At 39.4% G+C, this 16,778-nt stretch overlaps 1 protein-coding gene across 24 annotated transcripts in view; it reads right to left on the bottom strand.

The window, feature by feature from the left end:
* dmd (dystrophin) overlaps nt 1-16,778 on the bottom strand; it is a 1,604,005-nt gene that overhangs the window by 862,006 nt on the left and 725,221 nt on the right. For all 24 annotated transcript variants that reach the window (XR_011341867.1, XM_069890130.1, XM_069890120.1 and 21 more), the window contains one exon: nt 7,436-7,615. Coding sequence is in view for 23 of the 24 variants with exons in the window: in XM_069890130.1 (XP_069746231.1) it covers nt 7,436-7,615 (180 nt within the window). In the remaining variant the exon portion in view is untranslated. The remainder of the gene's footprint in view (nt 1-7,435; nt 7,616-16,778) is intronic.

Genomic DNA, 16,778 nt, shown 5'->3' with positions numbered 1-16,778 from the left:
AGGATTTCCCAGCCAGTGAAGTAGCAACTGGAAGGACTTGAATGTCTTTGGAAGAGTTTTATTGCAATAAATTGAAAGCAGCTGGGCTTTAATAAACACCTCCAAGAACAGGTTTATTTTTCAGAAGACAGATGGTCATATAAACACAAGTCCACACCAGAGGAGTAAAGCTTCTATATTCAGTACATAACACATCCTCAAGGAACATAAAAAGTAAATCCATAAGCAAACGTTTTACTTGCATCTCTGACAGATGTTCACTTTACACAAATCTCTCTGCTCGTGTCTCACTCAGGAATCTGAGGAACTGGTAACAGTTAACTTTTTAAATACAGTAATATGTATCAGTGAGAAAGGGTTCCATCCAATAACTGTATGAGGGTGACTCCAGATGTTGGATTTATAACGTGCTGTGAAATGGCTTGATTAACAGAGGCATATCCAGAAATCCTTAAACAATGCATTATCAGTGTTTATATGGATGCTGCACTAACTGAAGACCAGATGAGTTATTAATCTGCCTTTGAATATAGTTAGAACAGTGGTTTTGCCAGATGTCTACACGTTTTGGTTTTTTTTGGCCCTTATGAATGCAGTTACGTGTGACACTGGGGAACGTTCTATTCAAACAAGAGAAAGCGCTGTCTGAAATACTGGTGACAATCTCCTCAAATGACTTTGAGATTTTGGAGTGTTTGGGAACTTCTGCAGGTTTTAGCACACTCTTACGGAAAGATTAGTTCCTGACTGGTGATTGCATGGTCGAAGAGGCAGTAGTTAGGTGCTCCGGGCAATTTTAAACATTTCCCACCTAATCATCTTTAAACAAAGTGGCTTAAACTTGATCCTTTTAATTTTTAACAATCTTTTAAAATCATTAATGATTTGATATTATACTGAAGGTTTAGGTTAAAAAGTTTTGATGATATTAACGCATCTGTGTATTTTTTTCATTTTAGCTGATAATGGAAACAGGACATGTTTCGACTACGCAAGGACATTTATTGTTTATCTTTACAGCTAACTTTGTATATTTCACTTTGGTTAAAGTTCCTTTCTTTAGAATTCTTTGTTTGGGGAGAAATTAATAAGTATTTTTTTAATACAAGGAGCTATATTAAGATTTACAGCAGAAGTGTGAGATGTATTTTTTTAACTGGATGCAAATTTATTTTATAACCTTCAGAGTTGGGAAGCTTGGGTGGGAGAGGTTTATTTGGGGGGGGGGAGGTTTATTGGATTTACAAGGTTATTTTTGTTTCATGGTTTACACTTTCCGTGTAACAGCGTGGTTTCAAGGCGAAGGCTCTTGGAATGGTGACAGAGTTGGATCATTTTCAAAGTATTAATTAACATTAATTAAGACACAATTTACCCAATTAAGCTTATATCATGGAATATTAAGAGTATGAATGGTCCAATTAAACACTGTTGGGAATTTGCTCATGTTAGCCATCTAAAAGTTGATATTGCTTTTCTTCAAGAAACCCCCATCAGGAATTCTGATAAGAATTGGCTCTTTACTAAATGGAGAGGACAATGTTTTTGATCTTCTTCTGATGCTAAAATCAGGTGAGTTTCCATTTTAATTAATCAAAACATTCCATTTGTACTTCATAACACTTTATCTGACAAATAAGGTCATTATTTTATTCTTGCAGGTAAATTATATAATAAAATGGTCGCTCTTGTAATGTATACGCCCCCAACACTGATGAGCCAGAATTTTTTGAAAGACTTTTTTCAGCCCTACCCAAGTTAAGTCAATACTCACTGGCATTGGGGAAGGGGAAGTTTAATTGTTAACTAAATACAGTTCTAGATCTTTCAAACTTGCTTTTTAAAGTAAATCTGCAGCTGTAATTCTATTTTTTTTCAATAAATTTTTGTTTTTCAAATGTTTGGCATTTTTTAATTCTAACAACAGAGAATATTCCTTTTTTTTTCCAAATGTGCATTGTAACTGTACTCAGGATTATTTTTTAAAAAGGTGATCAATTGATTTCACTGACCAAATCATGTGAATACCAAGGAATAGTGACATCTGTTCATGCTTCAGTTATCTTGTCTTTGAACTTTCCTGACATTAAGAGGCATTGAAGTTTTAATTCCCAATGATCAGATAATTTTTTCAAAATCTTTACTTTGGAGTACCTTGGATAAAATGATGTGATTTAAATGTGATGTATTTTTTTTAAATTTTAACATATGTACTCTATATTTTTGGATGTGAAATTTCAATGTTAATAAAAATATTGAAAGAAAAAATGCTTTTTAAAAAATTTATGGAAGAGCATATTCAGTTTTATTCTCTACAAATTCATCTCCAATGATTTCAAACTTGATTGTTTGGGAGACTATGAAAGCATGTCTGAGAGTGCAAATTATTTCTAAAACAGCTAAAATAAAGAAAAAACTAACAAGGGAAGACTAGATTTAATAAATCAGATTAAACAAATTGACTTACACTATGCACAAGTTAAAAATATTGATTTATATAAAAGGAGATTTGAACTTAGAATTAAATTTGATCTTCTTTCTACTTATCCCATTGAACAGCAGCTTTTGAGAAGAGTCAGTCCTATATTCAAGGTGAAAAATCATGTAAACGTTTGGCTAGCCAATTGAAAGGGATGGCTGCTAAGATATAAATTAATAAGATTTGGATGGAACATGGTACACATACTTCTGATCATTCAAATATAAATAATACATTTAGAGAATTCTATACCAGATTATATACTTCTGAATAGAATAATGTTGGATTTTCTGGACTGCCTTAATTTCCCCTTGCTTTCTCAGGATAAATGTATGAGTCTGGATGTACCTAATTCTCAAAAGGAAATACTTTTTGCAATTTCCTCCTTGTGATCTGGTAAATCTCCAGGACCTGATGGGTACCCTGTGATTTTATAAATCTTTTTTCAAATTGCTTGTGCCCCAACTAAGTTTTGTGCTTAATGACTAATTTAAACAAGGGCACCTTCCATCATCTTTTAAAGAATCTTGTATTTCTCTTATTCTGAAAAAAAAAGGATTGATTTCAATGTACTTTTTATGGGCCTCTTTATTTGCTTAATGCAGATACAACGTTTTGCCTCAAATAGGCCCGGTCCTGACCATCTTGGATAATTGGAATTGTACTGTATCTTACCCCTTAAAGTTGCATAAATTAAATTCCAATATATCAGTTATATGTTTTAGATGCAGGAACAGGTACCTTATTACATTATACTTGGTCATGCATAAAAGTGAAACCCTTTTGGAAAATTAAAAAAAAAAATTAAACTAGATCATTGGGGAACAATTGCCACAAAGTCCAGAATTGTTCCTCCAAGGAAATAATGTGGCCATAAGACCTAAATTAAGGCTAAATATCAATTAGAATTTCTTCAAGTTGCATTGGAAGTGGCCAGTTACCTGGAAGTATGATTCCCTTCTGAACATAACCCAATGGAATGTGTTCCTCTGGAGAAAATTAAAAAATTTAATAAAGAAATATAATATCTTTTTGCAGGTATGACAACCATATTTGCATAATGGAGTGCTGAATATTTAAGATGCTCATTCTGTTCTCAAGTCTTTATCTCCCTATTCTTTCCTCTATTTGAGATCCAGGTAAGAAAAAGAGCTTGACTTCTGGACTGGATTCCAGATCTTGACAGCTCCTCTTTCTTCTATGATTCTTTTTCTTTATTTACTTTATCTTCTTTTCTCTTCTATTTTCTATCTTCCTTCTTTAAATTGAGGACTCATTTGGGGAGGTGGAGGGATGGGGTTAGTTGCTTTATTCTATGCATCTGTAATGGTTAATTCTTGATACTTGTTTAACTACAAAATTAAAATATTCAAAAAATATCAGATCAGAGATCCAGCATTATTGTGTCATTATTGTGTGTTTATTGGGAACTTAATTCTTTCACAAATGAACAGCTTTTGATTAAAAAAAGGCTTATGTTCACTTTTCCAATTTTTTTTGCACTTGTTTTAAAATTTCTGATGAAATGGTGTTTAGAATCACAAAAAGGGTATTTTCCACTGTTCACTGCACCACAAAAATGAATCCCAAAAGCACATTTGGTTGTTTAGCTCAACATTTTCATTCTTTCCCCATGCTTCCCACAGGAATGATTTTCTAACTGCTCTGTCTTTTTCTCCTTTCAACTTTCTCGGTTCCAGAGTGAACAACCTTAACATCTCTTCTCCATCCACATCACCAAGATTCTCCATGCCATGAACCATTCTAAGAAATCTCTCTGCATATTTTCTCTGCCTTACCACTTTCTGGAACTGCAGTCCCCAGAAATGGAGGTAATATTTCAGTTAGGGTTCAAATGGAGTTTTATAAAGAAACATCATGCATTTCGTACTCCTGATCTCTATGTCTCCATTTATGAACCCCAGACTCTCTCATGTTTCATTAATTTACAGCCTGCCCAACTACCTTCAATAATCAAAGTGCAGATACTTCAGGACGACCAAATGACGAACCATACCATGCCTTTTCATGACTTTCATCTGGTATGTGTCTTTCAGCCTCAACAGCCTCCCCAGTCCATGACCAGTTCCTTCACTGTATTTCTTTGTTCAATATTTTCTGCAATTCAGGAAATTTTACTCTGTGCATCTAAGCCATTTACATACATAAAAGGGTTTTTATCACGACAACAGATTTATACTGAGCAAACACTCAATACCATTAAAAAGATACTCTCCTCATCAATCCCCTCCCCCAAAACTCAATTGAAAAAAAAACACCATCACATGAGCTAAACTTGATTTTCCTGGTTTTCTGAAATTATTCCATTAAACTGGCCTTCCCTCAATGACAACTTTTATCTTGGGACAGTCCTTACTCTATTCCACAGGAGTACATGTTATGTTGTTATTGTAGATCAGTGGAACACGGATCACCAATCCATTGACATCCTTCCCTAGAACCATTTTTCATTTATCAACATTCCTCCAAATTTTCCCTCCCAAGCTTTCCTTAAAAGCACTGCATTTAGGAATATTCATAAACAAATATCTTCTCATAAGCAAATTATGCACACATTTCTCTGCCTCTCACCAATTTGTGTGGGTCAGAACAGAATACCATTGAAACAACACGTTTTATGATACTTTATTACAGGCACTAAATAATTCTCCAAATGCACTTTGGTATTGGGAAGCAATGAGACCAACTCTCAGCAATGTGTTAGCTCAGCTCTGATTCACTTTTATTTTAAACAAGGCACTGATTAATTAATTAAATGATCAGCTATTATTAATTTGACAAACTCTGGTTAAATCAATTGTTCACCAAAATGCTAAAAGTTGCAAGTAGAAATTGCAGTTGTGGCTACCGTGACTTCAGCTCCACTATCAGACAAATAAAATAATTGAACAAAATATTAATTTTCAATCACATTTTATCTGACCACTGAAGGTTTGAATGGAAGGATCAACTTCCATTCACCATTTGGAATGGATACCTCCAAGTCTCATGTGGAGAGTGAGGAAAGCGTGCACTAGAATGAAGACAAGCTAAAATAAACACAGAACATGTAACATAGTTTTTTTAAAAATCACCCTGATTGTGGTCCAAGAACAATTTTTATTGCACTGGTTCTGGAATTATGTCTGTAATTAATCAATGAGTTGAGCAATCACCCCTATATCCAACACTGCTGAATCCAAACTCCATTAGTTGCTGAAATTTATTCCCATTTGGTTTGTCGGAGGAATCATTATTGTTTTGGGGGCTGCATCAGCAGGGAGGTCTTGTTCACATGTTTGAGATGACCCAGATTACATTTCCATTAACTTCAGTGAAAATCACAGATGGCAAGTCACCCATAAAATTCCATCAAACTGAATGAATAAAAAATATTCTCCAATATATTTACAAATATTCCAAATTTAAATAGCTCCTGTAGTAAAATACAGAAGTCTTGCAGACCCTCTGGTTGAAGAAAACATATGCTGCAGAAACTCAGAAGGTCAAATAGTATACTTGATAGAGCAAAGATGGATGTTTCAGGCTTGAGCCCTTCAACAAGGTATGGAAAATGTCAGCAGGAGGGAGAAGCAAGGCCCCAAAGGCAGGAGATAATAGGTGGATAAGGGAGGGCATAGCAGCAAGCAGGGTGAGGGAGGATGGCTCTGTGAATGGAGAGGGAAGTGGGTGAAGAGCAAAGGGAAAGACGACAAGGGGAAAGGGAAGGGAGGAAAATTGAGAGTAGATTAACAGAAACCAGAGAAGTCGATGTTAATGCCATCTGCAGAGGCTCCAGATGGAAAATCAAGTGTTGTTTTTCAAATTTATGGCTGATCTTGGTGGGATAGTACATGAGGCCATGGACTGATATGGGAGTGGGTCACAGAAATGAAATGGTTGGCCACTGGGAGATCCCTGTCACTAATATGGACAGAGCAAAGGTGCTCAGTGAAGTGATGTCCCAATCTGCGCCAGTCTCTCCATCGTGGAGAAGGCCATAAAGGGAGCACCTGATGCAGCAGATAACTCCCGCGAATACACAAGTGAATGGTTGCTTCACTTGGAAGAACGGTTTTGGGACCCGAAATGTGGTGAGGGAGGAAGTATGGGCGCAAGTGTGGCAATTCCTGCAGCCCAGCCACATTGGAAGGAGCCGGACGGGGGGGGGGGGGGGGGTACAATTGGTGGGGAGGGATGAGTGCATGAGAGACTCATGGAGAGACCAGTCCCACGGAAGGCAAAGAGGGAAGGAGTGGAGAATTTGTTTTAGGTGGTGGAGGGTAATGGAGTGGTAGGTCAGAACAAGGGGAGTGCTGTGTTTCTTGCCTCTGGGGGGCAGAGGGGGCCAAGGCAAATGAATGGGAAATGGAGGAGATATGGGTGAGGGCTGAGTTGATGGCAGTGGAGGGGAAGCCAAGTTTGTGGAAGAAAGCAGGGCTTTCAGATGATCTAGACTGGAAGTCCTCATCTTGGGAACAGCTGAGAGAAATTGTGAGAAGGGAATAGAATCCTTGCAAGGGAGTGTAGTCGAGGTACTTGTGGGAGTTAATGGGTTTATAAAGTATGTCAGTGGAAAGCTTGTCTCCTGAGATGGAGGTAGAGAGTTCAAGAAAGGGGAGAGTGTTGTCAGAGATGGACTAGGTGAACTTGAGATCAGGGTGGAAATTGGCAGCAAAGTGAATGAAATTCCTGTGTAGACATTGCATGGATTGCTCCAAAAGGCCCACAAACAGGCAGGCATAGCTAGGACCCATGCGAATACCTATGGCAACTCCTTTGACTTGAAGGAAGTTTCTAAGTTTCTCCCTTCCACTAGTCAGGCTGAATCTTAATGAATCCACCTCCTTACCATCATTTTCCACTCCAGCAAGAAACGTTGTTCCATAAAATGCTATCAGCATGTAACTCTTAAGAATTCTGCCTGAAAAAAAATGCCTGCTTAATGCTGCTTACCAGCAGAAGGTTGAGCCATTCCTCAGCCCTTGATGTGACTGCGATCCAGTTGCAGTTTAACAGACTGAGTTTATCATCAACGACTCTGTCACTCTTGCCCAACATGGTCTTCAGACTCTCACCGGTCTCTGTGATGCTGTTCAGCAGTAGCCGTCGCTTCTCTATATCTTTCTGCGTCCCCTGTGAAATGAGCAGGTCATATCAATGTCAGTGAAGCAATCAAACAAGATGTAAAACCAGGATCTTTTTTGGATAGTGAAGTCAGGGTGATCAGAATCGTCCTGATCAGCCATACTTCCTCACTGCCAACCCTACTTTTGCACATTGTTGGATGCAAAGATTCTCCTTCTCAAATTAAAAAATGTCACATGCCATTTGATATTTTTACTTCAATGGTTAATAATGCTGCTGCCAAGCATTTCTTGGTGATGTGTATTGAAAGGAGCAGGGGTGAAGAATACGCTTTGGATGGGGCATTTCAGTGCTTTTTCGAAGAACATGATCCATTGACTGGTGTAGGAATGTCAGGGAGCACTTGAGGGAGATTTCCTTGCCCATGTTGAACTGATGCCCTTAGATATCATTGATTCTCAAGTCAATGTTCAAAACAACCATGGTTGCTTGCTCCAATCTGTATACCACTGTTGAATCCCCTCTGCTAGATCTCTCCAGATGGCAGGATACGACCTACCTCCTTCATTCCATTTTGTACAAACATGAGAAGCCTCACATGAACTATTAGTTATTCTTTGAACATAACTGCCGTAAGATGTTGTTTGGTTTGTATCTGGGACAATGCACCCAATTCAGAAACTGGCCCCCAAATACCTGAGAGGAGGACTTTGCAAATGTTGACTGAGTTGGTCACAATTGAGCGAATGCTGAATGGTCTCCTACTGCTGTCGCAGAACAAGTTGTGAGTCTTGATTGGCCATTTCCAATGGCATTCAAGAGTTAACAACATGGCTATAGGTGTGTGTGAAACATCAGCCAGACTGGGTCAGGGCAAAAGATTTTCTCCCCTGCAGAACAAAAATGAGCTAGAATAGGTTTCACAACCATTTTTGATCAGACAAATTGCTTTATTTTTGTAGATGACCAATTAAAATTAAATTCCACAGCTATCACAATGGGGTTTGAATTCACAATTCGTAAGTTTTAGTTCAAATGCTTGGGGCATTAATCTGTGAACCATGAAAACCTTTGGCAATGATGTGCAGTGCTGTGGTGAATAAGGAAAAAATGAAGCATTCATAGTCATTTGGTGACTGCAAAATTACTCAGTTACTTGTTGGAATTCAACTAAACTTCACCACTGGCCTCTTTCACGTCTCCTGCAAAGATACTGATCTCTTTCAGATGTTTGAATGGGCATTGAACACTTCAAATGAAGGTACAGAGATGATAAAGAAAGAATAACCAACTGTTTATGTTATATTTACCCAGCAGGCTTGCATCAACCAATTTGGCCCATTTCAGCAGTTCTGAGTAGAGCAACACTCCTCTCACTGTTGACTGATGAGATGCATCAATATGGGGCAATGAATCAGTAATCAGAAGGAAACTACATGACTTGATTAACCTAAGGAGGTGCACCATGGCTATGGCATAGCCTTCCGATTATGGACAACACAGACTTTAGCCCAGATACTGCTCAATTCATTATGCACTTCAATTAATTTCTGACAGAGAAACAACTTTGTCAGGGAACAATGCAAATGTTTTATCCCACTTTCATATTGACAACTTCTTCAAGCTTCACATTTTTTAAATTATGAAATCAAAAGGATTGAGAGCACTCAATGACACACTCCATTCTCCCTTTCAGGTCAAAGTAATACGTAACTAAATCTCCAGGCTACTCCCTGCTCTCAGATTCCACTTCTGCCTCATCCCCACACTCTTTTGATTGCAAACTTCAATTGATGGGAGCTGTGTCCCTTCCTCAATTCCAATGCACAAATGCTGCAATGTGGCCTGGCCTGGAAAAAAAAGTACAAAGATTGATTCATTGACAAGACACCTGCAATCGTCCAGCTCAGGTGATGACATTGCATCGTACTGAGGATATAACAATGAGATGCAGCTGAGAGTGATATAAAATGAGAAATGTTTTGTGGGCTAATAGTTCAGTCAAACGCAGTTGTTCCAAGATGTGTGAAAAGTGCCCAAGAGGCTAGGAACTCACAGTTGGGTGGAATTAGATCGTAAAATGTTGCAAATCACTTGTGTTCCCCTTCTCAGGATTACAGAAAGCTTAAGGAGAAATCTGTAACATTTGAGGCACCATTGTAATGATTAACTAAAAGACATTTTCTTGGCTGCTCAACATCTCTAGCCCTGTTGCAATGAATTTACTGTGTCCCCATTGACATGGCCTCCGAATATCTGACTACTCTCAAACCATTAACAGTTACCTGGGGAATAAGGATGACAAAGCCATTCTCCTCTGGTTCTCTGGGACTGTTGGCACTCAAACATAAATAATTTCTTGCCTTGGAACATCTCAGTGGATTATTCTTTGGATCATGGTAATGTGAAAATAAGGACTTCATACTGCCAATTAATAAAACAATGTTCCTTTCCATTGCTGTTGCATTAAAATTTAATTAAAACGTGAACCAAGCAATATAAATAACAAGGACCTATCTTTTGATTTTCATTAAAAAATGAGGATGGTAATATTATCCTTCAGTCACAAAAAAAAGTTAATTAAAACTTGACTGCCACTTTGAATGTCGGTGTTCCCCCTTGTTCTTATCTTGCAACACAAGAATTTCCGATTCATCAAAATGTTCCACCTGCACCACACATTTGTCTATTCAGCACCTCAGCACTCCTTTGGAGAAGACAAACAAGTCTGTTGTGTTCTGGTTATTTCATTCTGGAATGGAGCTGCTGGTCCAGACTTACGTTGTGAAAGGAAAAGACACTTTGAGCATTGTGACAATTGTCATGACCACATCAATAAAAATATGAACCACCTGATGCAAACAAGGTGCTAGGACGACTCAGCTCCTGGACTGTGCTCTCTAGATAAACCCATTCATCTGGACAAGCTGTTCAGTGCCATTCAACTGCCCAAGTCAAAGAAATGGATAAATTGGCAAATCACCTCCCAGCCCACTTCCTCCCTCCACTCCAATCAGCAAAGTGATTTGAAGTGTTGTCAACCATTCTGTCAAAACAGAAACTATTCACCAAAAACCTGTGCATCAATGTCCAGTTTACATTTCATTACCACAAATCAACTCTTGACCTGATCTGGAGACTTCAGAAATAATATTCAGAGGGACTACCCTCGATATGAAGGTAACATTTCACTGAGTGTGGCATCATGTGTTCTGGTTAATCTCAGACAATGGGCATCAAGGAGAACACACATCATGAAAAGGAAGCTGGTTACGATTGTGGGAGGTCATCTGTCTATGAGCTCATCAGCTAAATAATTTTTAGCTGCTTCATCAATTGCCTTCCTTCCTTCACAATCATTGACGATTGCACAACGTTCAATTCAATTCACAACTCAGCAAATTAAACAGTCCACACAAGCAGGCAGCAGGACTGGATTACATGCTGTGCCAAATATAGACCATCTAACAAGGGACTGATCACTTGCCTTGCACACTCAATAGCATTGCTCTCATCAAGCCCCCATCATCATGACTGTCGATAAGCACAGGGGAATTCACTATGGAAACGCTGTGGCTTCATAAACAGTTCATCAGTTGGTTATCCTGCAGGAATTAAGTCACTTGCTGACATCTCAAAGTTTTTTAACATCTACAAAGTCAGGAATGTGACAGAACACTTTTCACTTGGCTGGATGTGTTCAGCTCCAACAACAGTTGGGAAGCTCGACACCAACCAGAACCAAGTGCCACTGTGACTATCATTCCCTCAACCACCCGAAACATTAATTTCTTCTACCCCTAGTGTCAAATGGCTACAGCATGTACCACCAAAAAAATGTGCAATGTTCCATTGGGACGACCCTGATCAGAAACCTTCAAAGGTTGAAGGCAGCAGCACACCACCACCTTTCTGTGGAGTTAACAATGGGCAATAAATCTGGCTTTCTCAATGATGTTCATATTCCAAAAAAATATATATTTAAAAAATGTCCATTTAAAGAGGATTATCTTTTGGAACAAGAAGCATTGTTTTAGCTCGGCAAAGCTAAAACCAACATGAAAGCTCAAAATTTTGTTGAAAAATGAAGGTTCTTCAACAAAATGGTCTGTTTTTAATCGTAAAGTTATTGCCCCACTAACAAGTGAACTTGACAACAATGCACTGAAGCATAATTACTATACAGGGGGAGAGGAAGACGGGGAAAGAGAGAGAGTGGGAAGGTAGAGGAGAGAGTGAGCAAAACTGGCAGAGAAAGAGGGAATGCGTGTGTGGGTGGGTGAGAGAGATGGAGAGAGAATATGCCATTCATTCTCTTCAACCTAATTAGATTTTATCTCCCTCTCATAAAATAATAATTTTCTATTTTGGAACCAGATCTTCCATCACGCTCTCTTCCAAGATATTCATTTTATGATCCTAATTGGCAGAAAGATCCAAATTTTAAGAAGGGAAACACAAAACTATTTTTTCTGCTTTTCAGAAAGATGTTGAAAAACTACCTTGTTAGCAGAGTGGATCAGAGGCAGATTGATCTACAGATATGATTCATATTTCAGATTCCTGTGGGTGCACATGTTCATTATCAATGAATCTAGTTTGACTAGTTTCGGCTCTCAGTGAAAATCCTGAAATTTCAAAAAAAACGTGTATTTTTCTCTTATTCTTTTGTTCACAGTACATTGATTTTAAACTTGTTTACTGACCATCAATTTGGAATTGTGTTATCTTTGGTGCAATGCAGATTTTCTGTGGGACTACTGGGACAATGCTTCCTTCCTCTGCTATCTTCTATCAGCCCAGGATTTATAATATTAGTGTTGGATATTTGTCAGAACGCTCATCTATAATCCATGAAAAAATATGTTCAAACATACAAGTGGAATACATGCCTGTGACATGAAATCAACAAAGATCCACCTATGCACTATCAGACTGGATCTATGTTTATGATATCTGTTCCTAGAATTAGCAAGAATGATGAGTCAGCTTACAGAAAGGATGTGAAATCACTAACAAACTGGTGCAGAGACAACAGCCTAAACCTGAACATCATCAGGACAAAGGAGATGGTGGATGACTTTAGGAGAGCCCGAGGAGACCACTCTCCGTTGACCATCGATCACTCCACTGTCAAGGTGGTCAAGAACACCAAATTCCTTGGAGTGTACCTGGCCCCCAACACCAAATCCATTGCCAAGAAGGCCCAACAATGCCTTTACTTCCTGCGGTGATTGAGGGAAGTTCAGCTTCCACTCTCCACCCTCACTACATTGTACAGCGGATGCACTGAGAGCATCGTTTGTTGTTGCGTCACTGCCTGGTTTGGAAACTGCGCCATCTTAGAACCCAAGTCCCAACAGCGGATAGTAAAGACTGCTGAGGGGATTATTGGGGTCTCTCTCCCTGCCATCATTGACATTTATAACAGCTGTTGTTTGCAGAAAGCCATAAACATCATGAAGGACTCCACACACACCTCCTGCAATTTGTTCTCCCTCCTGCCATTGGGGAAGACGTACTGAAGCATTCGGGCCCTCATATGAGACAGCATTTTCCTCCAACCCAGGAGGCCTTCTGAACTCAGTGGACTCAAGACTAGCATATGCAACATGATATGTTATTCACAAAAATGTTTCTGAGTACTTTATCAGTGTAAATAACCAGCTCCTCAGTCTGGAGAAACACGATCTCATTTTCACTAAACATTGGAAAGTTTATGTTATGAATAAGAAGTAAAGGCGATTTGACTTGGGCATTTATAAAATATGGTGTTGTGAACTGAATTCAAAAGCCAGTTTCCCATAATTCTCCTATGGAGCCGTAAAAAGTATCAGTTACGCTTGATCATCTTGGATATCATCCAAGTGTCATTCACCAGTGCCTGAAATTAATGTCAAATTTGGAACCTCTTGCTTCTCCTAGACTCATGGAGTAAATCAACAGGCAGCTGAATGAGGGTTGGGCACTACCAGTTGTCCCAATAATTACAGAGACAAAGACTGAGGGGAACGATAGGCTTTATTACACTCGATACTGCTGGCTCGGATCCAAGCTAGGGAAATGAGGGGAAGAAGAGGAGAGTCGACCTTTATGGCCTGGGTCACAGGGGAGGAGTCCAGGGAGGAGTCTAGGAGAGGGTGGGCCAGCCCGTGCCTGTAGTACATACAACCATATCATTACAATGAGGTTCAGCAAGAAAGCCTGGAGATGCTGGGGTTGAGTGCAACACACAAATATGCTGGAGAAACTCAGAGGGCCATGCAGCATTCAAAGGGAAAGCATAGGGATTCTTAGTAAAAGGAGCCTGAATATAAAGGTGGGAGTAGAGAGGAGAGGGAGGGGGAAGCTCGCCAACAGCTATGAGGTCATAGGAGGATACAGATGGGAGGGTAGAAGATGAAAACACTAAGAAGAGAGAGAGGGAGAGGGTATCTTTTAAGTCTATAATTTCAAAGAAGAGTGGCAATAATTTGTTAGGCTAAAAAACGTTGTTGAATCATCACTGCTAAATTTTCTGCCACAAGGAACTGTGTTCTTTGTGAGTGAGGTGGAGCAGAAGTGCTACAGTTAGTAGAGCTGCTGCCTCACTGTGCCAGAGAAACAGGTTCAATCTTGATCTCATCTGCCATCTGACACCAATCCTGAACACGTGATAGAGGACGATATGTCCATGAGCAGGAGTTATGAGGGTTTGCAGACAGAGAGATTTCTATTTTATTTTACACTGATGTAATGCAATTTAATACAATTATCCAAAGGAGAGGACAGAAAGTGAAGGGTAAAACTGTCAGGGTCTTTGATAAGAAGCAGCCTCTGAATTCTGAACTCTGAATTCTAAAATTGGTGACCTGATGCATCTTTCATTTGGAGCCACCATCATTCCGCTTTACTGAGGCTTAAGTTCCAACAGTTGAGTTCTGCTATGCAATGGCGCACAACTTCCTTCATTAATCAAATGCTGCATGAACAGTGTGTTGACGGGGACATGTACTCCAAATGGGAAGAGATTTCCATTCCAATGACACCACAGCATTTTCTTCTGCAGGATTCTCTCAACTTCAACAAAATTCAGTTTAACCAGAGGAACTTCCTTCTTCAGGCAGGAAAAAATACTCAAGACCAAACAAGAACGTAGCTCTAAACCTGACTCTGCACTATCCAATTTTACTCCTGAGGAAAGGAAATTCTTGAGGAAACAAAGAATGCTTCCATTTCCCCTCTCTCCAGCTCATAGCACACAATGAACCAAGCTAAGAAATTCAGCTCTTCAATTGAATTTTGGCAAACAAAGGGTAGCCACGGCATGGAGTCATACAACAGAGTCGTTCCTGCTAACCAATATTGGCATTCTGGATTTGTCACATATCCTTGCATTTGGTCCATATCCTTCTAAGCCCTTCCTGTCCATCTATGCATCCAAATATATTTTGATTGTTATGATTGCAACCACTTCTCTGGCAGCTCATTCAAATTATGGAATGAGTGACAACCTTGTCCCTTGGGTCCCTCTTCAATCTCTCCCCTCTCACTTTGAACCTTTACCCTTCACTTCTAGAATCAGAATTCATTGTTATGAACAAGTCATAAAATTTAGTGTTTTGCAGCAACGTCATAGAGCAAACAGTCATGAACCATCTTGCAACAATAATATATAAAAATATAAATAAAATTTGTAGTCCCCGAAAAGTAATGCAGTGTCTTTGGTTCATTGATTATTCAGGGATCTGGTGGCAGATGGAGTACAATGTTAGTAAGTGTGAGGTTATCCACTTTGGCAAGAAAAATAAAAGAGCTGAATATTATTTAAAGGGTGAAAAACTACAGCATGCTGTTGTGCAGAGGGATTTGGGAGGGCTTGTGCATGAATCACAAAAAATTAGATTGCAGGTGCAGCAGGTTATTAAGAAGGCAAATGGAATGTTGGCCTTCATCGCTAGAGGAATTGAATTCAGGAGTAGGGAGGTAATGTTGCTACTGTATAAGGTACTGGTGAGACCGCACCTGGAGTACTGGTTCTGAGACCAGTTCTGGTCTCCATATTTGAGGAAGGATATACTGGCTTAGGAATCGGTCCAGAGGAGGTTTAGTAGGTTGATCCCTGGGATGAAGGGGTTGACTTATGATGAAAGATAAAATTGTCTAGGATTGTATTCGCTCGAGTTCAGAAGAATGAGAGGAGATCTTATAGAAACATATAGGATTATGAAGGGTATGGATAGGATAGATGTAGGAAGGTTTTTTGAGCTGGCCGGGGAAACTAAAACGAGAGGATACAGTCTCAAGATTCGGGGGAGTAGATTTAGGACAGATATGAGGTAAAATAGTTTTTCCCAGAGAGTAGTGAAAGTTTGGAATTCTCTAACGAGGGAAGTGGTTGAGGCTGCTTCATTAAACATATTTAAAATTCGGTTAGATAAATTTTTACATGATAGAGGGATTAGGGGATATGGGGAGAAGGCAGGTAGGTGGAGTTAGGTCATAAATTAGATCAGCCATGATCTTAATGAATGGCGGAGCAGGCTCGATGGCCTACTCCTGTTCCGACATCCTATGTTCCTATGGCAGTGGGAAAGATGCTGCCCTTGTGCCATTGAGTGCTCGTCTTTAGGTTCCTGTACCTCCTTCCCAATGGTAGCAGAGTGAAGAGGGAGTGGCCTGGGTGGTGGGGTCTTTGAGGATAGAGGCTGCTTTTTTAAGACACCACCTCATGTAGACATCCTCAATGGAGTGGAGTCGGATACCTGTGATGGCATAGGCCGAGTTAACAACCCTCTGGCCTATGCTGGGAAATAGCATTCTCTTTATTTACACCTCATGATATTTGAAACCTCTCTAAGTTCATCCTTCAGCCTCCTATGCTCTCGGTAATGAAGACCCAGTCTATTCAACCTCCCTCCGTGTAAAATTTTGCTACTTCTAAAAAGACAGAGATTGATAAAATTTCCTTCCCCAAACCATCCAATTGATAAGATTTGGCCTTTCTTACAGCCTACAATAATGTCGGCGACAGGTCAGTCGGTTGTACATAAGACTGAAGTTAAAAGTTGTGGCTCAAGTCCCTCTCTGGAGATTTCAGCACCATTGGTGTTTAAGGGAACTTGCACAAACTGATGACCACATTTCCCACAATATAACAGGAACCAGTCTGCTGACCAGCAAACATTTGGAATATCTTGCAAGTGTCAGGAATAACTATTTCCTGTTTTTC

This window comes from Narcine bancroftii, chromosome 7, assembly GCF_036971445.1.
Source record: "Narcine bancroftii isolate sNarBan1 chromosome 7, sNarBan1.hap1, whole genome shotgun sequence".
Taxonomy (NCBI): Eukaryota; Metazoa; Chordata; class Chondrichthyes; order Torpediniformes; family Narcinidae; genus Narcine; species Narcine bancroftii.
This window is presented reverse-complemented; position numbering and strand designations above follow the sequence as displayed.